Source organism: Pygocentrus nattereri, chromosome 5 (genome assembly GCF_015220715.1).
Source record: "Pygocentrus nattereri isolate fPygNat1 chromosome 5, fPygNat1.pri, whole genome shotgun sequence".
In the NCBI taxonomy this organism is placed as follows: Eukaryota; Metazoa; Chordata; class Actinopteri; order Characiformes; family Serrasalmidae; genus Pygocentrus; species Pygocentrus nattereri.
Window position 1 is genome coordinate 36,956,887 of NC_051215.1, and position 22,274 is coordinate 36,979,160.

General features: G+C 39.3%; 1 protein-coding gene across 2 annotated transcripts; it reads left to right on the forward strand.

The window, feature by feature from the left end:
* The first annotated feature begins 1,038 nt into the window (after positions 1–1,038).
* On the forward strand, positions 1,039–20,452 carry zgc:123010 (uncharacterized protein LOC641500 homolog). 2 transcript variants are annotated; one of them, XM_017724290.1, is made up of 16 exons: positions 1,039–1,253; positions 7,138–7,211; positions 7,323–7,403; positions 8,996–9,052; positions 9,154–9,351; positions 9,520–9,645; positions 11,769–11,811; positions 12,062–12,152; positions 12,264–12,405; positions 14,984–15,088; positions 15,370–15,448; positions 15,625–15,658; positions 15,767–15,844; positions 15,959–16,061; positions 17,520–17,623; positions 17,742–20,452. In XM_017724290.1, exons 1-16 carry the CDS (start codon positions 1,196–1,198, stop codon positions 17,875–17,877), a joined length of 1,509 nt encoding a protein of 502 aa, XP_017579779.1. In that variant the 5' UTR covers positions 1,039–1,195; the 3' UTR covers positions 17,878–20,452. The 2 variants fall into 2 exon arrangements, with proteins under 2 accessions (XP_017579779.1, XP_037394841.1); XM_037538944.1 differs by lacking the exon at positions 1,039–1,253 and adding an exon at positions 1,344–1,488.
* Positions 20,453–22,274: the final 1,822 nt, after the last annotated feature.

Sequence of the window (22,274 nt, forward strand, 5' to 3'; positions counted from 1 at the left end):
CAAATCCTTTTCAACCTATATTCAATTGAATACACTACAAAGACAAGATATTTAATGTTCAAACGGATAAACTTTATAGATTTTTGCAAATATTCACTAATTTTGAATTTGATGCCTGCAACATGTTCCAAAGAAGTTGGGACAGGGGCATGTTTACCGCTGTGTTACATCACCTTTCCTTTTAACAACACTCAATAAGCGTTTGGGAACTGAGGACACTAATTGTTGAAGCTTTGTGGGATTGAAGATCACGGGCATTCAATGTTGGTTTTCTGCTTTGCTGCTTACTTGCAGAGATTTCTCCAGATTCTCTGAATATTTTGATGATATTATGGACTGTAGATGATAAAATCCCTAAATTCCTTGCAATTGCACATTGAGAAACATGGTTCTTAAACTGTTGGATATTTGCTCATGCCCTTGTTCACAAAAGTGGTGAACCTCGCCCCATCCTTGCTTGTGAACGACTGAGCCTTTCAGGGATGCTCCCTTTATACCCAATCATGACACTTACCTATTTCCAATTAACCTGTTCACCTATTGAATGTTCCAAACAGGCGTTTTTTGAGCATTCCTCAAGTTTCCCAGTATTTTGTTGCCCTGTCCCAACTTCTTTGGAACGTGTTGCTGGCATCAAATTCAAAATGTGTGAATATTTGCAAAAATCTATAAAGTTTATCCGTTTGAACATTAAATATCTTGTCTTTGTAGTGTATTCAATTGAATATAGGTTGAAAAGGATTTGCAAATCATCGTATTCCATTTTTATTTATGTTTTACACAACGTCCCAACACCATTGGAATTTGGAGTGTATGTACAACAGGTGTCTTTCTGACCTCATAAAAACACTGGAATAAAAATATATTCACTGAGGGTGAATTGTATGTTTTAAAACTTAAACAGTGTTTATGTACTAAATCGAACTTTTAATCTCTTTAACAGTCAGGAACATTTGTTTTTTTCCGTGATATGTGCCCTTTAATCACTGCACTCGATTGCTCCTTTAAGACCAAAGAGTGGGAGGAGCTTGTGGCCGAGCCAAGTGTGCCGACGGTCGAGTCTCAGGAAGCGAAGCACCAACTACCACCTTTCAGAAAAGTTTAAACATGACGATGAAAACCACGCTTTAAATTTTCTTCACCTTGGGCTATGCATATATTTCTTACCTAACAAGTTTCAAATGAATAATGCTGGATGGTTGCGCTGATGAGGTTCACCAGGGATATATGCCGGTTACTGGGGCTAGGGAGTGGTAAGTCTCACGCCAAAGGAACTTTTAGCTCACTTCGTCAAACTTCTCCTCCACGCTGTCTGCTGGGCTCGGATGGCCTCGGACGCCTGCCTGAGCCTCTTTCCCCCTCTTTTAGCCTGCTACTGCTCCACTTAACTGCCGTGTTGCCCAGTAAAACGCCCTGAGCACACTCGCTACAAACAAAAGTGGAGCAGCAACTTGTGGGAACTCCAGACATGCTCGCTGCTGTGCTGCGGTGAGCTGTGTTGTAACGTTACGGTGTACAACATTTCCATTAGCTGGTGGCTAGTGTGGGTAACGTTAGCAACTGGTTGCCTGTTTTTGCTGCAGTTCCGTGCTTGAGTTGACGAGCTAACTAGTTTTTAACTCTTCTCAGTGAATTTGTTTAATGCACCTCGCACGCAAAAAGCCTTAAATGGCTCTTTAAATCTGGGCCAATTAACGTTTTCTTAAACGAGGTTTAAAATAGTCCAGGGCTAATATTAGGCCTGTAAATAACACCAAGTGAACATCCTTCAGTAAAAATTCATTTTAGTGTAACTGTGAAATTGCGCCGGGAAAAGCGGTCCTATTTCGGGTTAATGGTGTCTACACAGCGGTTAGCTTACTGTTAAATGAATGTGAGCTCTGCTGCCCTGCCTTCTCACGTCTGTCCATATGGCTTATTAACAGTTTAACGGTAAATACCATTGAGCTGCTGTTGTCATTACGTTTGATGTGGGTTTCGTGTGATAGCACTCGAAAATCTCTCCATATGATTTTATTCTGCCACGTGAGAAGTCAGATGGACATTGTGGATAGTGTCCTGTGGAAAAAAAACCTTTTATTTATTCAGCCATGGAGTTAGCCTGCTTTCTGTTTGGAGAGGCCATGTGGTTAAGTAAGAGCAGGAGGCTTCCCTCAGAATCTGAGTCACTACTAAGTTTAGATGAAGCTGGCTAAATCTGTGTGGTCCAGTGACTTGATATTTAAGTGCAGGACTCAACAGGATCAATCCATTGACCATCTCTGGTCATTATGCAAGGGAAATTAGAATTTATTGCTTGGCTTAGTGTGCATCTCAGTTTTAAAAGACTTCATCTAAGTTACCTTTACGTTGTCATCAGAGAATAGCAGGGGCCAGATCTGTTATTTCCGATGTCATTCTGACAGACATGTTGTAATGAAAAACACCGACTGTGACCTGAACCTCTGGCAGCCAGAACATTGATAATGTTGGAACAAGGTGGATGATGTTTGAGTTTGGGGAATGTGCCTCAGTGCCTTCACCTTCACCAAACAGGGTTAAAGCCGGTGAATGCACACATTGTGTGTTTGTGTGACGAGCCAATATTGATTTGACTTCCTGTGAGGAAAGCCTTTTCAGTGATTCTTTCCATATTGTCATTGTTTTTCAAACAGAATTTTTAATTGTGACAGAATTTTTCATTGTAGCCACTTTTGGGCATCTTAGATATAGACACAACACACAGGGGAGATCATAAACTGTCTGTGAACTAAAGAGGTTTCCTGGAACAGATTATCTTACTAGATGCAAATACTTGATTGACAAAGCCTGTCATTTTCATTTAGCCTTTTCCCCCATTCCCTTTAGAGCGGAATAACTCCATAACAGTGACTCAGGTTTTATCTGGTTGGATAGTGTTTCGTTTCACTTGACATTTATTAAGCATCTTGATTTATCTAAAGAATTTTCAAATTGAAATATGGACAAAATTGTGTTTGATATATTTTGTTTTGGTCTGTGATATGATATTAGTATATCAGTTAATATGCTCATATGATACAAGGCTATGATAGGCTAAAAATTTCACATTAGCGTGTCATAGTCTCATATCAAAGTTCCCCAGATTTCTCTGTGTCTGCAGCTTTGTGCTTACCTAATTTCATTGTACTTAAAGTTTGTATTCTGTAAAGTTATCATTAAATTAGAGCAGTGGAAATATGTTCTTAAAGTAAGTTAACTTGAACCGGTCCTAGATGTTGCATTCCAGTGCTAACATCTGGATCCAGAATAATGTGATTGTGGAATCAAGCGAAGCCGCTCTGGTTAGTTCTACTATGAAAAAAGGGATAATTTCATTCATTATTCTTTTTATGTCCACATCCTTTCTTGGCAGCCTGTGACAGCCTATCTTTACCTCATTAAGGAAAATTTAATACAGTGGAACTTGAGTTGGATCACTAGATTTCTCTTTCTTTAAAATGGATATTGGAAGTAAGGAATTAGACTGCATTCCTTCTGAGATATCAATTGCATGTGCTGAAATCAGAAAAAGGCATCCAGCATTTCAGGTTAACCAATTTTTGAATGAGATGTACTTGATAATTAACCTGTTTTTTACATTTCTGTGTATGGGAATGACATGCCTACGGTCTCTTCCACTTGTGTACATTCTTGATTTCCACTTCAGTTTTTTGATGTTCATGGAGTTATTTGACTCTTTAGAAGGAACATAAATCTTTTGAGTCAAAATGTGTTCTTCCTAAAATCTTCCATTGCTGGGGCTCTGTGGTTATAGAGACTTTAAAGAATATATATATATGTGTGTGTGTGTGTGTGTGTGTGTGTATGTGTGTATGTATGTGTGTGTGTGTGTGTGTGTGTGTGCATTTGCACATTATTATTCCCTTTTTTCATGCTCAGTGGTCTCCATTAGTCATTGGCAATTTCCACCTGTTATCTGAATCTGCATTTTTGAATGGCGCAGAGCAATCTGAGAGTGGATGTAAAGGGAAGGAAATGCTTCTGCCAATATGCCAGTCACCACTTTCTTTTCAAGGGTAATAGGGCAACTAGACATGCTTTTAGAAGAGTGCGTACCGCTCTATTTTGTATTTCTGTCAGCATATACCTATATTTGTTCAGCGCTGTTATCGTTGGACATGAGAGAGGATCTAAACCATCCTCCTCAGTTGTGCTGTCTTGTGCCTCCTGCACTTGAGTCATATTGTTGGCTAATCGTCTTTTTTTAAGCTGAATCAGGTGTGTTGAAGCAGGGGAAACAACTGTGCCGTGCAGGTGGGCCTCCAGGACTGGAATTGCAAAACACTGCTCTAGCATAGGGCGGCACGGTGGTGTGGTGGGTAGCGCTGGGTTCGATTCCTATCTGTGTGGAGTTTGCATGTTCTCACCGTGTCTGCATGGGTTCCCTCCGGGTTCTCTGGTTTCCTCCCGTCAGGCCAATTGGACGTGCTAAATTGCCCCTAGGTGTGAGTGACTGTCTGTGTCTGTCTATCTGCCCTGCTATGGTATCCAGGGTGTATCCTGCCTTCCGCCCGAAGACTGCTGGGATAGGCTCCAGCACCACCCCCCCGCGACCCTGACGGAGAAGCGGCTTAGAAAATGGATGGATGGATGGATGCTCTAGCATATGTTGAGTAATCTCCTCCAGGCTGCTATGGTCTACTGAGGGTTTGTGACTCTCATGTATCTGACTACAAGGCATGGAAGTGTTTCCTGTTGTTATAATGTTTGGCTTTTTGTGTGAAAAGCTCTGGAATGTCAGGAATGTGAATCTGAGGAACTCCAGGGTTTATGGCTGTATTATCTTCTACCACATCAAATCGTTTAAACACAGTGGAGGAAGAGCTTTGATATACTGTACCTAAATTTAACGTCTGACCTTTGAGCACTTGATACATCGTTATTGCCCTGCTGTGTATGTGAGACATCTTCGAAGTGACAGAGTGGATTAGAGAATGAAAGCACTCAGAGCTCAGGTTAAAGATCAGAAGGCTGTAGATTGTACTGTACATTCACCTCATAGCCATTAGTGACAGTCATATAATGGTGTTTGTCCTGTAATAAAGCTGCTTAGTGGTTGTTTTAATCTGGGCAGTTTGTCATTTTGTGGTTACATTGCAGTTCAGTGTGACATCAAGTTGTTTTGGCTCAGTTCTCGTGTTGGTGAGATGTAGCCGGATGAGAACATTTTCTGATTCACCTCTGTAGGGTCATTTGAGAAGCTGCTGGACAGCTGTACCTTACCCTTTTTGCAGGCCAGAACAGACCCTCAAATTACATGGTTTGTCACTTGTCTAATCTTGTAGCATGATCCAGATCAAACACCTTTTCTCTTTTAGGTATGGTTTTATAGAGCGTGAAGGTAGTGTTTATACAATTTGCTTGCTTATACAAATGTTATGTGACTGCTTGAGTAAATGAATGATAAATGGCTTTGTTCATTCTGTGAGAAGCTATTTATTTGCATTAGCAAAGACATTGGTGATGTGTGTGAGTAATTGCCATGAAACAGAAACGCTCAGGTGCTCAGACGACTCTATTGTGAAATTCAAAGTCACGAGCGGGACTTTGTAGGACCTTGTTAGCTCAGAGCAAATATGATGGAAAGCGCAAACCCCACACCCTTAGGCAAGGGAAGATAGATTTCTGTTTGTTTCTGTTGTCTGTGTTTGTGTAGTGGTCACATTGTTTAATCTTGTCTAATCGTCAAGCTTCTGATATTATAAAATGAGGTAGCCTGTATGTGTCCCATTAGATTTTTTGTTTATGTGTAGGGAACTGGTGTGGAAGATCACTTGAACCGTATTTTTTGTGTATGTGCCTACAAATAAAAATGTTAGTGTAGTTCTTTTGTTTAGACTGTGTTTCATCTAATCAGAGTGTTCACAAAGCCATGGGCAGAGCAGCCTGGAAAAATGCATAATGAGCTCCATTTAGCATTAATCGTAGATTCATTGGCTAGAGTATTTTAGCTTGTTAATTGTAATTCAATTCTAGCTTTTGTTTGACCCTCCTGATAACTGTGAGGCAAACCTGCCATTTCTTCCAATAACTTATAAAATATAATGCTGGAAATCTAATAATATAATGCTCTTAGGTTTTTTTACACAAAGGTGTCTTAAAGTTGTAGGAACCATACTAATTTAAGAATGTACAATGGTATGAGCATATATTAGAGCTTTTTTGTCATTATTGAAAGCATTGAAAACTTTTTAGTAGCTCTCAATTTGACCGCAAGCGCATAAATAGAAAAAAGATTAATAAGGTTGAAGACATAAAAGATAAAACACTGAGGTAGTACATACAGACATACTATTGCAAAATTAAATGATGTATAGTGCAAGGTGAAAAATATCTCAGGATGTTTACATTTAATAAGTATTTAAAAAAGATATTTATTGTGCTTCAGAGGAACAAAACATCTATGTAGTGCTGGGCTACTGTACTAAAATGTTGTTTTATTCACTTTATTGCATTTGTGACCCTACAGAAATAAATCGCTGCTGTCGGATCAAAACCTTCAAATGTTACCTTTACAGGAGAAGGATAAACATACTTTATTTTTAATGCAAGTCAGTGGAGCCAGACTTTTTTTCTGAGTCATTTTAGGTCATTTCATTTGGTCCATTCATCATGGAATTTACACACAATGTAAAGGGCAGCAGGCGTTCTCAAATTGTGTCAAAATCTGAAAAATGACAAAAATGGAGATACAAGATTTTGATTCAACAGCAGAGAAATGTAACATTTCCTTGTAATGCTAATACAGGTATATCTAGTCCCAGTTTCTCCATTTCATAAATGTTTACATATCTGTATCAGTATCGGCAGATACGTACATGGAAAAATGAAGCCATTGCTCCACAATTCTTATATGAGTATGTCTCTACTTTCAGAGGAGCTTACAGTATCTCTGAATTAGACAGTAAAAGACAGAATGTTCTTTGGACTACAGTGATTCACAGCAAACCCAAACAGCTTGGATCTCGCTTCTGCTTTTGGGAAAGTGGAGTTTCCCCTTCTATTCTCACATGACCTCATGTGAGAGGTACAGCTTAGTTACAGCTTTTCTCTGCTTAGCTGATCTCTACAGGTCTGTCCCAATTGGCTAATGTTGAGATTTCATCATCCCAACAGGCTCCAGTGACAAGAGGGCAGAGGACATGGAGACCAGTGCCACCTCAGACCACAATAAGGACACAGTCTTGCAAGTATGCCCTTTTCTCTTTTTTGGGCTTGTTAAGAGTTGTTGTAATGTTCTCACTGCATGAACAAGTTGGGCATAAGCAAAATAAGTAACAGTGTGTGCATGGGGCGTTCAGGATGTGTTGAATGGAGAGGAGGGTCTCAGTGAAGAGGAGAAGGCCCGGAGGAGAGCGGAGAGACGAAGAGCTAAGAGGAAGGTTAGTTGGTTGAGTACGTACACACACACACACACACACATACATACAAATTTAACTAACCCAATTAAACACATTCAACATTCAAATAAATTTTTGTTAAAAAATCACAAGAGATTGTGAGCTACAGTGAGATTACCTCAAGTGTAAGGTACTGTCCTACCACCTACACCTAGTGCAATGGAAAAGCACATGTAGGGGACATTTCAGCTTCATGTGGTAAAGCGTGTTAAAGAGGCTACATGAGCCGTGCTTGGTAGCTACGGTGTTCTTTTATAATAGCTGTTTAATTTAATTGCTATATAGTGTTTCATTGCCGGTCAGACGGGTAAGCATTTCAGAATAATGGAATAATATAGACATATCTGGCCCAAAGACTGTTTGCGCTGTAAGAATTTGGCTCCATGACAGATCTATTGATGACCTCTGGTCTTGGCTGTGCACACCAAAGCAGCCTTATTGACTGGTCACCCTGGATAAAATAGAAAGAAAGCTCACTAAAAGGGAACGGTTTAGAATTCCAACTGAGTCAGGCAGATTTTTATTGTGGAAACATTGTTATTATGACCTAGTCATTACATTAGATAAAAAAAGAATACTGATCTCATACAGTGTAGAGCTAGCGATGGTACTTTTGAGCAATGACGGCAGGATGACTGGCACATCAACACTTCAGCAACACATTAACAGCTACCCATTTCACATGCCTGTGGAAAGAGTATTAAGAATCCCTACTTACCTACTTAAGTAATGTACTGTTACTGTAGTAATACTTTACTTGAGCGCAAGTAAAAGTATTAATAAAAAGTTACTTTTCTGTATATACACAATCACAACCTGTTGACTGGGCTACATCATGAGAAATATTCCGTGCAGAACATGTTACGTGAGGAAAAACATTTTAAATGCTGATTCCAGTATGCTCTGCTAGTCCACATTTACTTCATACAGAATCAGAAATGTAGTTTGTCATTACTTGAAAGCCTCTCGCACAGTTAAAGACACAGACAAAAGCAAAGAGAGAGAGAATTAGACTGTGTTATGTAATGACTGTGTTATGTAATGGTGATGTCAGTTTATCTGTAAGGTGTACTTGAGGAGTAAATATATTTTCATAAATGCATTTTTAAGTAGGTTAAAGTCCAGGTGCAGTAACTTTGTTTGATCTGCAATGCAACCGAGTGATCTTCTGATTACAGGACTATTTAAACTCTTTTCTAGTGAGGCTGTGATAACTTGTGATAAATTGATGTGAGGTGATCTCTGTTCTGTCCGTGGCAAGAGGGTATGTGCGACCACCAAACTCCACACGTGGTCTTATCAAATCACTGTTTAGACTAATAAGAATAAAAAGCACAAAGTGAAGAACAAATCTGAGTTACTGTGGAGTGAGTTTACCTGAATGTAGTTACTTTCCATCTCTGGATACTTCCTGTCATCGATTAAGTCAGGGTTGATATTGGTGCTTTTTTTTTGTTTGTTTTTTACAAGTTATTAAAAACTAAATTATAAGGTATATTTGAAAACAACTAATGAGCTTTTACTTCCAAGCATGAAGGACGAATTTACAGCTTTTGCTTTAATTTTCTTTTCAGCGTCAGCGAGAGCGGAAGAAACTTGAAAAGGGTAAAAAGGATGAGCGCACTGTGCAGGTACCCAGCCTTTTCTCTTTAGCCTCAGTAAAGAATTTCAAAGGACTCCACAGGGATGACTGATGTGCTCCTGTCTCTATTGTTCATGGTCCCCCACATAGGCAGAGGACGATTGTGGCGGAGGGAGTGCAGTTGACTCTGAGCTGGAAGACAGTGATTCAGAGGAAGAAGAGGAGCAGGTGGAGGTAAAGGAGAAGGTGGAGGAGAAAGCAGAGGCTCTGTGTAAGGACAATACAGCAGCACCACTGGCCTCAGAGAACAAAGGCAACCAGCCATCCTCAGCTCGGCCTAGCGAAGAGGTACTGATCTCATCTCAAACACTGTTTGTTTTTCACAATGTCTCATGATCATCAAAGCAATATAAGGCTGTTCGAGGCCAGAGGGTTGGAAGCACGAGACTGAGATTTTGAAGTGGTTTAACAGGCCTTTATTAAACTTGACACTCTGTTTCATTTTCTCTTGTTCAGGAGCCGGAATGGGATGTAAGCAGTGCCTTTGTTGCTAACGCTGTTAGTCACATTAGGCCTAAAGCCAAGAGCAAAGGAGGTCGCAAATCCAAAGAGAACAAAGAAAATGAGGCCAGAACCAGGGAGGTGAGTGTGCTTCTGCAGCAATAAACTAATTGACACTGCCCTCCACAATTACTAACCCCTTCGTACAAGTGACTTGGTAAAGCAAAATAGGTTGTAAAAAAAAGTTAACAGCTTGATCTTAAATGGGCAAGAACGAGAGGAATCCAACAAAAAATCGAAATATATATATATATATATATATATATATATATATATATATATATATATATATATATATATATATATGTGTATATATATAATGTATACTTTTATAATACAAGAATATTATATTTATAAAATAATATAAATAGTACTTTTATGAGCAATTATTTTGCGATGAATTATAAAAATGCATGGGGCTCAGGTCAGAGGACTGGAATGGTCACTGTAAGAGCTTGATTCTGTGGTTAAGTGGTTAGTGAACCATAATGTGGACCTTGTAGTATGCTTTGAATTATTGCCTTGCTGGGGGATCCAGTCATGACTCCATCTCTGCTTCCTGCATTCATCTCACATTCTTGAGGAAAGATATGCTTCTCAAACTGTCCCCCTTACAGTGGATCAGATATGTGTACATCCTCTTCTAGGAAAGCTCAATTTGCTTTAAACATCTTAATTATTGCAGTTATAGTAGAGATGACTGTTTTCAGGTTGTGAAGGTATTTTTTAGCTGTTAATTTATTTGTGGAGCAAGTATTTCTCCTTTAATTTGTGCGTTCTCTCATTTTGTCTGTGTTTATACATGACTGAAGGTATTCAACCTCTTCAAATTTATATGTCAGTGAAACAGGAAGTCAATGACTGGCAGGTTCCAGGTGTTCTTAAAAGGGCTTGTGTTCATGATGAATAGAGAGATAGAGGTTTTTTTTCTTTAACTGAAGTTAACTGAAACTCATATTAGTGTACGATCAAAGTGGTAAACAGACAACTTTACCAGGGGTGTCAGTTATTTTGAGTTATTCAGGAATAGCTGTGTCTGCACTATGAAGGACCGATTAGTATTGTGGGGGCTCATTCTTGAAACAATGAGAAATATTTAAAGTAAGCATACTGCCTTAAATATGAAAAATACTAATTAAGGAGCAGCCAGAAATATCTGCTAATATTAATATCTTGTAGATTTATCAACATTGGCAAAAATACTACAGATAAATACATCAGTATTTAAAGATTTGGTTTATATTGTAATGAACAGATGAAGAAACGGTTCTCTTCTGACAGTTCAGTGGCTTCTTGCTCATGTGTAAGTTTTTAAGGAGAGTACTAAGCTTTGTCACCCTCTGTTCAGCTGAACTGCTGTATTTGAACACAGAACAGCATTGTGGTTAACATAACAAAAAGTCATCAAAGGTATCCTAACCAGACTTTTATCATTGGGATAACCTGTTAAAACTGTAAGAGCTCATTACCAAGCTACATAAGAACCAATTAATGGGAACAACAAAAAAAAAACACTCAAAATTCTCATTTGCACTTTCCCCAAGCTATATTATGGGCATTATTTGGGATTTTTAGTTCATTGTGCTATTACAGTATAAGAAATGTGACAGTAGTAAATATGGCAATTTGTAGTTCATGAATAACAATCATATTAGTCACTAAGCAATGTTAAAACTTTTGGAGTCCGTTTCACTTTTGACTATATTAATCATATCAGTAATATTATTATTATTATTATTATTATTATTATTATTATTATTATTATTATTTATTTTTTTTAATACTCCTTCAAATCATTATTTTGTACTAGTCCATAATTAAAGGGACATAAGCTAAACTTCAGTAGTTTTTTCTTGTTTATAATGTTTATTTGTAATTTTGAAAGCCAGACTGGCTCACTTGATATTCAGACTGTAAAATCACAATCTGAATATCAGGTGATCCTGCAAAATGGCTCTTGTTCTCACTTAGCGGTGACATAGTACAGTGAGAGTTGAAACGGAGCGGTTCCAGACTGTTGGGACAGGAGAAAAATGTGCTGTCAGCTTTCTGTCACCCAGGATGTGGTGCACCAGCTGTGACCTGCTGATGAAAACCAGTGTGAAGGCTGTGCTTTAACAAGCTGCTTCCTCAAATCATGTTTGCTCATGTACAGTCATCTAGTGATTCCTTCCTGATGCAGTGTCTATTGATTTTTGTCACAGGTCAGTGGATCTGAGTCTGTGAATAAAAGTGCCTCACTGACAGGTGTGTTATACACATACACACACACACACACACACACACAATGCCAAATCCATTGTTTCTCTGATGACCAAGCGAGAGATATGGGGGGGGGGCCTTTCCCCCCCTGTATGGCTAATATATAAAGCTAATTGAATGCTGTTATACTGTTCTTCCTCTTTTTTCATAATCAGTGACAAACAGCACTATCTTTCATTTCTAAATGTTATTTCTGTAAGTAAGTCTTTGTGGATTTTTTTTCTCTCCACTGCAGAAAAAGGGATCAGGCTGGTGCAAGAGGGGCAGTACTCTCAGGCTGTTAGTATGTTTACAGAAGCTATTAGATGTGACCCAAAGGACTACAGGTACCATCTAGCATAGACTTCCACAATTAGTACATGTTTAGTTATACTTCTCTGCTGTGTAATTATATGCCATGTAATTAATTTTGTCACTTTTTGGTATGGAAATTGCAGGTTTTTTGGGAATCGCTCATACTGTTACTACTGTCTGGAGCAGTACCCTCTGGCACTTACTGATGCTGAAAAGTCTATACAGATGGCCCCAGAATGGCCTAAAGGCTACTACCGCAAGGGAAGCGCCCTGATGGGCCTTAAGGTAGGTCTTAAAGTCAAGGCCTTTTACAGATGTAAGCAGCACTCACTGCCGTGAGTGTGTGTTTCACATTCTCAGATGTTCTCAAAGTGAAATTTGTCTCACAAACCTCTTGTGCACTGTGCAGCATTGTTGCTGTAAAAGCTCAAACTGGACTTGTCTTTTGTATTTGGATTATACCAACCAGCAATATTGATCAGTATGGTCGCCTCAGATTAAAGACCAAAGTACTGATTTAACACTGACTTGTAAAAACCTACCAAAACAGACGCTAAGCAAAACCAGCATCTAAACCATGCACATACAGTGGCACTTGAACCCTTTAGAATTTTCTAATAGAAATAAATTTGACCTAAAACTTTTGATTTTTGCACAAGTGCTAAAAGTAGATAAAGGAAACCACATTAAACAAATAAGACAAAAGTATTAAACTTGGTCATTTATTTATTGAGGAAAATGACCCAATACTACATATCTTTGAGTTTCAGAAGTATGTGAACCTTTTGGGATTAGCAGATAATTTGAAGGTGAAATTAGAGTCAGGTGTTTTCAATCACTGGGATGGCAGTCAGGTCTGAGTGACCACCCTGTTTTATTTGACGAACAGGGATCCATCACAGTCTGATCTTTACAACGTGTTTGTGGAAGTGTATCATGGTATGAACAAAGGAGATTTCTGAGGACCTCAGAAGAATTGTCGAGGCTCATCAGCCTGGAAAAGGTTACAAAGCCATATCTAAAGAGTTTGGACTCCACCAATCCACAGTCAGACAGATTGTGTACAAATGGAAGAAATTCAAGACCATCATTTTGCTCCCCAGAAGTGATCAACCAACAAAGAACACACCAAGAGCAAGGCATGTAATAGTCCTCAAGGTCACAAAGGAACCCAGGTTAACCACTAAACAACTAAAGGACTGTCTCACAGTGGTTACTGTTAATATTCACAAGTCTCACCATAAGGATAATGCTGAACAGCAGTGGTGTGCACAACAGGGTTGCTGCCAGTCTTCAGTTTGCTAAAAGTCACATGGACAAGCCAGAAGAACAGTTTTTTGTGGACGAGTGAGACCAAAATTGGTATTTTTGTTTTAATAAGAACCGTTATGTTTGGAGAAAGGACAGTGCAAAAAAGAGGTGAAGAAGAGGGTGCAGGCAGGATGGAGTGGGTGGAGACGGATGTCAGGGCTGATGTGTGACGGAAGGATAGCAGCAAGAGTGAAAGGGAAGGTTTACAAGACAGTAGTGCGTCCTGCTATGATGTTTGGTTTGGAGACTGTGGCTCTGTCTAAAAGACAGGAGGCTGAGCTGGAGGTGGCGGAGATGAAGATGCTGAGATTTTCGTTGGGAGTGACAAGGCTGGACAAGATTAGAAATGAGCAGAGCAGAGGGACAGTGAAGGTGGAGCAGTTTGGAGATAAAGCCAGAGAGGCCAGGTTGAGATGGGTTGGACATGTGTTGAGGAGGAATAGTGGATATATTGGGCAAAGAATGTTGGAGATGGAGCTGCCGGGTAGAAGGAGAAGAGGGCAGTCGTGGGCTGGAAGTTAGGGATCTGGCCCTGTGACCGGAAGGTTGCCCAGCGCCGACAGTCCATGACTGAGGTGTCCTTGAGCAAGACACCTCACCCCCAATTGCTCCCCGGGCGCCGTGGATAGGGCTGCCCACCGCTCCGGGCAAGTGTGCTCACTGCCCCCTAGTGTGTGTGTTCACTAGTGTGTATGTGGTGTTTCACTTGCATGGATGGGTTAAATGCGGAGATGGAATTTCCCCGGTTGTGGGATCAAAACAGTATCACTTAATCTTAATCTTAATCTTAAGAGGTAGACCTCAGAGAAGGTTTATGGATGTAGTGAAGGTGGACATGGAGATGGTTGGTGTGAAAGTAGAGGAGGCAATGGATAGGGCAAGAGGGAGGCAGATGATCCGCTGTAGCGACCCCTAAAGGGAGCAGCCGAAAGAAGATGATGATGTTTGGAGAAAGGAAAATGTGGCATTCCAGCATACAGTGTTATACCATCTGTGAAACACAATGGTGGTAGTAATATAATTGGGCCTGTTTTGCTGCATCTGGGCCAGGACGGCTTACCATCATTGATAGAACAGTGAGCTTTGAATTATACCTGCAAATTCTGAAGGAAAATGTCTCTTCACCGAAACTCAAGAGAATGTGGCCCTAAGCACGTTGTTCTACCAAAGAATGGTGAAAGAAGAAGAAATTTCATGTTTTGAAATGGCCAAGTCAAATTCCTGACTGTAATCCTATAGAAATATTATGGAAGGACCTGAAGCAAGCAGGTCATGAGAGGAAACCCACCGATAGAGTTGAGGCTGTTTTGTATGGAGCAGTGGGCTAAAATTTAAACAATGACAAAAAGAAATGGGGAAAATGTTTAAATTGTATCTAGTTATGGTTTAAATAGCAGTACTGGTTTGGTGGGGGGGGGGGTGGATTGTCTTGCAGCTTTTATTAAAACCTCTGTATTTTGAATTGGTTTAAGTTGACTGGTATGGGACATGCATGTAGACATAGTGAGTCTAAACAGCACTGAAGCAGTAATGGTGTATCTTTCTTTGCTAGAGGTACAGTGAGGCTGAGAAAGCTATGGAGCAAGTGCTAAAGCTGGATAAGGACTGTGAAGAAGCAGCCAGTGACCTCTTTTACTGCAAAGTGCTACAGCTTATGGTATGTGATTGGAGTCTGATGTTATCCTTCCAATATTATGTAAATCATTACTGTTCAGAGCTGCTTTTTTTTTCTTCCAGGCAGTGGCCTACATTCACAAAATCGCATATAATTGTGCACATGCTTATTTTGAAACAGATGCATACTCTTGCATCAGCTTGTCATGTAACTTACTGATGCTAGCAAGGAAGACAGAATAAATAATTCAGTGATAAGAATAATCTAATGAAGGCTGAAAAATGTACAAAAGTTACATCTTTTTGCTTGCCTTCGTTCACCAGGACCTTGGTTATGAAGAAGAGCAAAGTGTGCTACTGCTTGAGAAGTACAGCACAGTACAGGGTGTTCTAGCAGCCAGAGGTATGCCGATGAATGAGAATGAATGAATTAAAATACAGTGCAGTAGTCCTTTCAGCCACTTGAGGGCAGTGTTGCTGTAGTATTATCTGGTCATAGCAGACTACAGTGAGTTAAAAGAAAATGATTATATTATGTCTGTTATATTTGTTTATTTGACATTTATTTTGTTTTAACAGCTGCCAACCATGACTCTGCCCTTCTGCAGCCAGGGTAAGTTAAAACAGACCACAGTGTTTCTTGTATTTTGCCTTATTGCATGCATATTGCATGTGTCTCTCATGGGTTTGCTCATTAACTCTCTCTCTATCTCTATCTCAGAAGCCCTTGCCCTTCTCTCTGGGTGGGTAATGTAACCACAGAACTGACAGAGAAGCACCTGCGGGACCTTTTCAAAAAGTGAGACCAGAGCCCTGGGTCTCATTGGGCTTTGCTCTATTACACTAGCTGGTTATTTTTCCATCTTCTTGTTTTGGTCCTATGCTGACTCAATTCTGCCTGTTGTTGTTCCAGCTATGGAGAAATCGAAAGCATCCGAGTGCTACACGAGCGGTTTTGTGCCTTTGTTAATTTTAAGAATGCTAACATGGCCACACGTGCGATGGAAAAGCTGAATGTGAGTTCTCTTGTCTTTCAAAGCTTAATATTTATGCTGATATCACCATCACACAGAATACAATACGACATATATAAAAGACTATCTTAGCGTCTTTCATTTCCATGCCTTTACTGCTAGCTTTAGATTTGATGCATAGAATATTTAAGCAAATTTAAAGCCATTAATCTGGGCAATGTGTGTTTATGCCAGTAAAACTATCAAATAATATTAGAATAAATGCAGCCAGACAGTAATGCAGAAAATCAACAAGAACATTTTTTTCCATCAGACTTGAGATGTTCTGACATAGTGCTGTTAGTTTGTTTCCTGACTTCTCCTCAAAGCTTCACCTATCACATGGATTGTGATATTTCGTCACCACGACATCTAATTTAATGAAAAGCTATATTGAGTAGCCAGATCAGATTTTGCATGATACCTACAGTTAACAGCTGGTTTCCTTGAGGAGAAGTTTGGAAATAATTAAACACATGATAGACATAAAACCTTGACTTATTGTATCAGTGTTATTTGTGTTTTTTGTAATGTTAATGTTTTTTTTCTAAAAAATATATAGAATTATTTCCCACATAAATAGCTTTCTAAACCTACATTTCTCAAGTGCCTAAAACTTTTGCACCATTGTGTATGCAGTGCCTAAAATAGCATGGGTAGCCTGTCCGACCAATCACATGTGCCGCCTGGCTTGGATGTGAGGATGTTACTGGTAGGCTTAGATGTGCTTCATGACATTTGGTTTTATGTAGTAGGCACTCATTTTTTGGCCAGAGTAAAATTCTCTAGCTGTTAAATTTATCTATTTTTAAATGTAAAGGTGCACTTAATTCAGATCCTACGTCCAGCGTGGATCCGAGTTATGACAAGCTGGCTTGTGCTAGAGGAGCATTGTCTAGTTCTAAGTCATTCTTCTTGCCTCTAAAGCCAGCTTTGACTAATCACAGAATTTGTTGGTCCTTACAGAAATCAGGTTTGGGGTTCATTTATTAAATGATTGAATGCTAACAAATGGTCAAAAATGATGGGAAACTAAACCAGCTCCCCCTAATGGATGTTTCCAGACGTAAGCACTGAACTTCCTGTAGCATACTTCATGCCCTAATAATAATAAATAAATAACAGATCCATTTGGGCTTTTTTTGGACTTCACAATATAAGGATTTAATGTCTGTTAGAGGAACTGTTAAGTCACTTCTTGTATATTTGTATAGAAATTAATTAAAAATTTTTTTGGCCTAGTATGAAATGTAAAGGATTTCATCACATGAATTATGATATAAAATAGCTGACTTTAAATCACACAATTCAACTTCTTGAAAGAAAGCATTGAGAATGTAAGGCTTGGTGTGTTCACAATTTTTGTGCTGTATTCTGCATATCTTTAAAATAATTCTGTGGTATGATGGTACTCCATGACTGATGATGATATATTTACTTTTTTTTCTATTAAAAAAACAGGGTTATGGAATAGAGAACACACGGTTAGTAGTCCGTTATCCAGACAGACGTATCCAGAGACCTTTACCTGTTCCTACTGCACCTCAGGCTGCAGGAGCTTCTGGGTAACCAATCATAAGTCTTTAGAACTGCACTGTTTAGTTCATTTTAGCAAAAGGATGTGATGTATGTTACTTTGGTTGTTTAACCCTTTGGGTGTACGGATGTGTGTCTTTACTCTAGGCCGAGGCGCAAAGGTCCTGTCAATGGAGATGAGTGTTATTTCTGGAGGACCACTGGGTGTCACTTTGGGGACAAGTGTCGCTATAAACACATTCCTGAACAGAGGGGCAAAGACAGGAAGCCCTGGCAGCCCTGAATCTCCAGTTTCTCTCTCTGTCTCTGTCTCTTTTTGTATGTCTGTCTGACTTTCTGTCTCTGTCTGCCTCTCTCAGTCTATCTCTATCTCTCTGACTAAATGGGACTGCATGAGTTCAGGGACTTGTTTTTGTTTTGGATACACATAGGTTCTTTCAATGGGAAAAGGACCTGTATTGTCTTACTACAAATCTGGTTCAGATCAGAGATGACCTCAGTGCCTTTGGGCGTTGCTTCAGCACTCTGATATCACTGCCAGCTTTTCATGCTTGGGCAAGAGAGCGAAGAGGAAAGCGCTCCTGGGAACAGTGTGCAGCTTCTCTGAAGAGGGGAGGTTTGGGTGGTGCACAGAGCTGGGTGATTGACCAAGCCACAGTCACTGTCTGCTGAGGTCTGTGGTCAGGCCTGCTTCATCATATCGTCTCCTCTCTTCTCTTTTCCTGTGCCAGCACCACCAAACCAAAGGAGAGCCGCAGATCAGTTCTGACATTTCAGCTCATCCCGAGCAAATTCCTTTCAGACTGCTGAGGTGTGATGAGGCCTTAGCTACATGTTCTGCACAGCCTTAACAAGAGGAATCTTGCACAAAAACAGAAAATGCTACTATTAAAACCTCCCACTAAAAGATGCGTGGATTTTTACCAAAGAATAACACCCTGTCCTCTGTGGGGTTCAAATCAAGGTAAAAATAATCCTTTGCAGAGAGGGGACACGCCATTTTATATTTATGCATGATGATCATGTGGCTTTTTTTTTAAGGTTATGTTTAAATATACAAACACTCCAGGTTTAGTCAGCAGTGTGTTTGTGACCATATTTTGATCTATTTAACATCAAGAAGTAAAATGGTTGGATGGGAGAAAGCTAAATAAGTTCTGTTCTGTTTGCAAAGAGCCCTTGATGTATTCCTTTTTTTTAATGGACACTAATGTTAAAATGGGGTAAAGCCAGCATTTGCCAAAGAAATTTGGAATGTTGGATCATCTGTTATTTTAACATATATTTTGGTTTCATGTATTATTGCACTTTATACATCAATACACACTGCTATTTGAAATTTCAAGTATTGATAGATTGGTAGACAGTATATGTTTTAACAGAGCTTTGGTTTCTTATAGTAAGTGGATACATTTTCCCCAAGGTGTTGACTACAATTCTTAGTAATTATAAGCATTTTTAATCTCTCTTCATAATGTTAAGTCTTGTATGTTCGCCATACTTTGTCACGGCTATCAAATCTTTTGAAGGGCTATTGTTATTCATCCATCTTTACATGGTTTGGAACACAGTAATGGGGTGATTGCCACTACAGGCACTCTCCACTAACTGAAGATCTTTGCTGCCAAAAAAATATTCTGTAATGTGTATTGTCAGGGAGTGGACCTTGATGTTGGATTAGTTTTCTTACTTGTTGGGAAAAAAAATTACGAGGACCTCATTGTGTAAGGCTAAGGAAAGTGCTGTTTGCATTTTGTAGAACTGATTTACTGATGTTTAACAGAGGATTAACCAAAGAGACACTAATATTAACCCTGGGAGTGCTAGTCCTAGAGACCTGCAGGTTAGTGTTTAGTCTGTTCAGAAACACTTTTTGCAACTCTCAAAAGGTTTAACAGTTGATGAGCCAAGTTGGATTTGTTAGATGAAAGAAAACGCTAAACTGTGTAGTCTTTTTGACTTTGAAGACTAGAGTCTCACATCCCTAAGTAGCACAATGCTATAACAGACCTTCAAACCACTACAGGCCACACTACCCAACAAAAATGGTCAAAAGGCTCTATCGGAGCTCCTTTTTCCATTGCTAAAATACAGTACATTCAATCTAAATGTTAGCATTAATGGGAACAGTGATAATTTTTCACATTTCTAGTTCTTCCGAGTGCCTTACTGAGACCATTTCCATTCATGCTAGTCATTTTAAACATTGTATATTAATTTTGGGTTTGCTGTCTGTCTTTATGAAGTGGACCCCCAATGCAGAAAAGACAACTGAAATTGTAAGCACTTCATTGGTTGCAAACCAATAGTGTACCTGATCAATAGAGGAGTTTAACATCTTTATAAGTTTTGGATATTAAGGCCACTAATAAACCATATGCCTTCCATTATTGTTCATGATGATGCCATGAACTCCTTCAAAATTAGTTTTTCTCTGGTGGTAATCCATAATAGATTTTTACTCATTGTCTCCCTTGTGCAGCAGGGCAAAAATAAACATGAAGAATAATCTCAAATATTTATCCTTTCGCAGTATCTTTAAGTCATAGAATAGAATCAGAAGAATTGTCCCCAAGAGCCTTCACTTAGCGGCAAATGATGCAGCTGAAGAGGGCGCACTAGCTCTGTTATATTAGCAAAGTTTCTCTGTTATTACTCTTATATTTTTGTTTGCTATTTCTGCCTCATGTTTTATTTCTTTGTTTTTGTGGCTTTTAATGTTTTCCTTTGCAAATGCCATTTTGAACGCTTTTTTTCCCTCTGTAGATAACGGTGTTCCATCCTTAAGTGTTATGATATTCTGCACTGTATTGCCAAAGAGTTAATTGTAATAAATTTATAAATGTACTGACTCCTGATTTTGCTGTTCGTGTGAGTATTCCATGCTCTGTGTGCTCACATTACTAGTGTTTTGCATTACATTAGAGGCTTTTCTGCCTCTGAAAAGAGATTGGAGTTGAGAGATTGGAGTTGCTGCTCAGAAACGCTTCTCACTGGATGTTTTTTTTTTCTTCTATTTTTTCTTTATTGCACCATTTTGAGTAAACTCCTGAGACTGTTTTTGTGTGAGAATTGGAGGTCAACAGGTGTAGAAATACTGAAACAAGCCCATCTGGCACCAACAATCATACCACAGTCAAAATCACTGAGCATATTTTTGATCAAGTCACCGCTGGGCTCTGGAGCTGTGGAAACGCATTCTGGCATTCTGATTGGTTTGGCAAATGTCAGGAGAATATTACCTACCTGTCTGAATTATGCCAAGTGTAAAGTTTGGTAGAGGAGGGATAGTGCTATGGGGTTGTTTTTCAGGGGTTGACTCAGGCCCCTTAGTTCCAGTCAAGGGAAATCTTAATGCATCATCATATCAAGACATTTTGCACAATTATGTTTCTGACTTTGTCCGAACAGTTTCGGGAAGGCCCTTTTCTGTTCCAACATGACTGTGTGCCAGTGCACAAAGCAAGGCCCATAAAGGCATGGCTGAGTGAGTTTTGTTTGGAAGAACTTGACTGGCCTGCTCAGAGCAGTGACCTCAACCTCAGTGAACAACTTTGGGATGAACTAAAGCAAAGATTGCGAGCCAGGACCTCTTGTTCACCTCCTGTTCACCTCCTGTTTGTTCATCAGTCTGCCCTCACAAATCCTCTTATAGATGAATGGGCAAAAATTCCCAGAGACAAACTTCAAAATCTTATAGAAAGTTTCCCAGAAGAGTGGAAGCTGAAGCAAAGGAAGGACTACCTACATATTAGTGCTAATAGATTTAAAACGGATGTCATAAAAGCTCCTGTGGGTGTAATGTGTAGGTGTCCCAATACTTTTTTTCCATATTTTGTATGTATGTATGTACACACGTTTGTTGTACATTGTTGTACATAATGTACATTTTCTTGGAATACATTTGTTAAAATGTAATATTACCTTTATTAACCTCCCCTGACAATTAATAATCCACCTTAAAGAAAATACCAGATAGTGGTGAAACGCACCACATTTCACATTTGGTCATTCTGCACATAACGCATTCTGCTACTCTTAGCATAGAGTGTTCAAAAGATTAGATGGTGTAGCGGTCTTAGCCTGCTATCTTGTTCTAGTCAAATGCCACAAGTCCTTATTGTGGGAAGAAAATGCAACATTTAGATTTTGCTTCTTCATGCATAGAATCCACAATTACATATTGGTTGTGTTTTATCCACAATATTTCACAGAATTGTTGTACTTTCTCTTCCCTCTTACCACTTACAGACTCCATCTGTACAAGATGTTGCCAAACTGCTTAAATAGTATGTCATTCACCCTTCAGAGTAGACATGGGGAATAAACTTCAGAATTTCACTTTATGGCTGCTATGAATGGACAAATGCTTGGTGGTTTGCGCCAATCACCAGGGGGAGTTGTTGCACAGGTTAAAACTGATAGGTGAACGTGGATTCATTTGGAAACAAGCTCCTTTTTCTAATGAGATCACATTCACACTTTGAATTAATGTTGCGTTCATACAAATTATGCTTCCAGAAGTCACTGTAATTTGGGTCTGAGTGAATTTCTGCTACTCAGTATGAGTTCTGATTGGAGATGTTCCTTCTAGTATGGGGAAGATCCTTCTCTGTCATCACCAACACATAAAAGGGTGCTGCGGCTGCTGGAATGTGAAAAAGAGGAAGGGGGCATGTC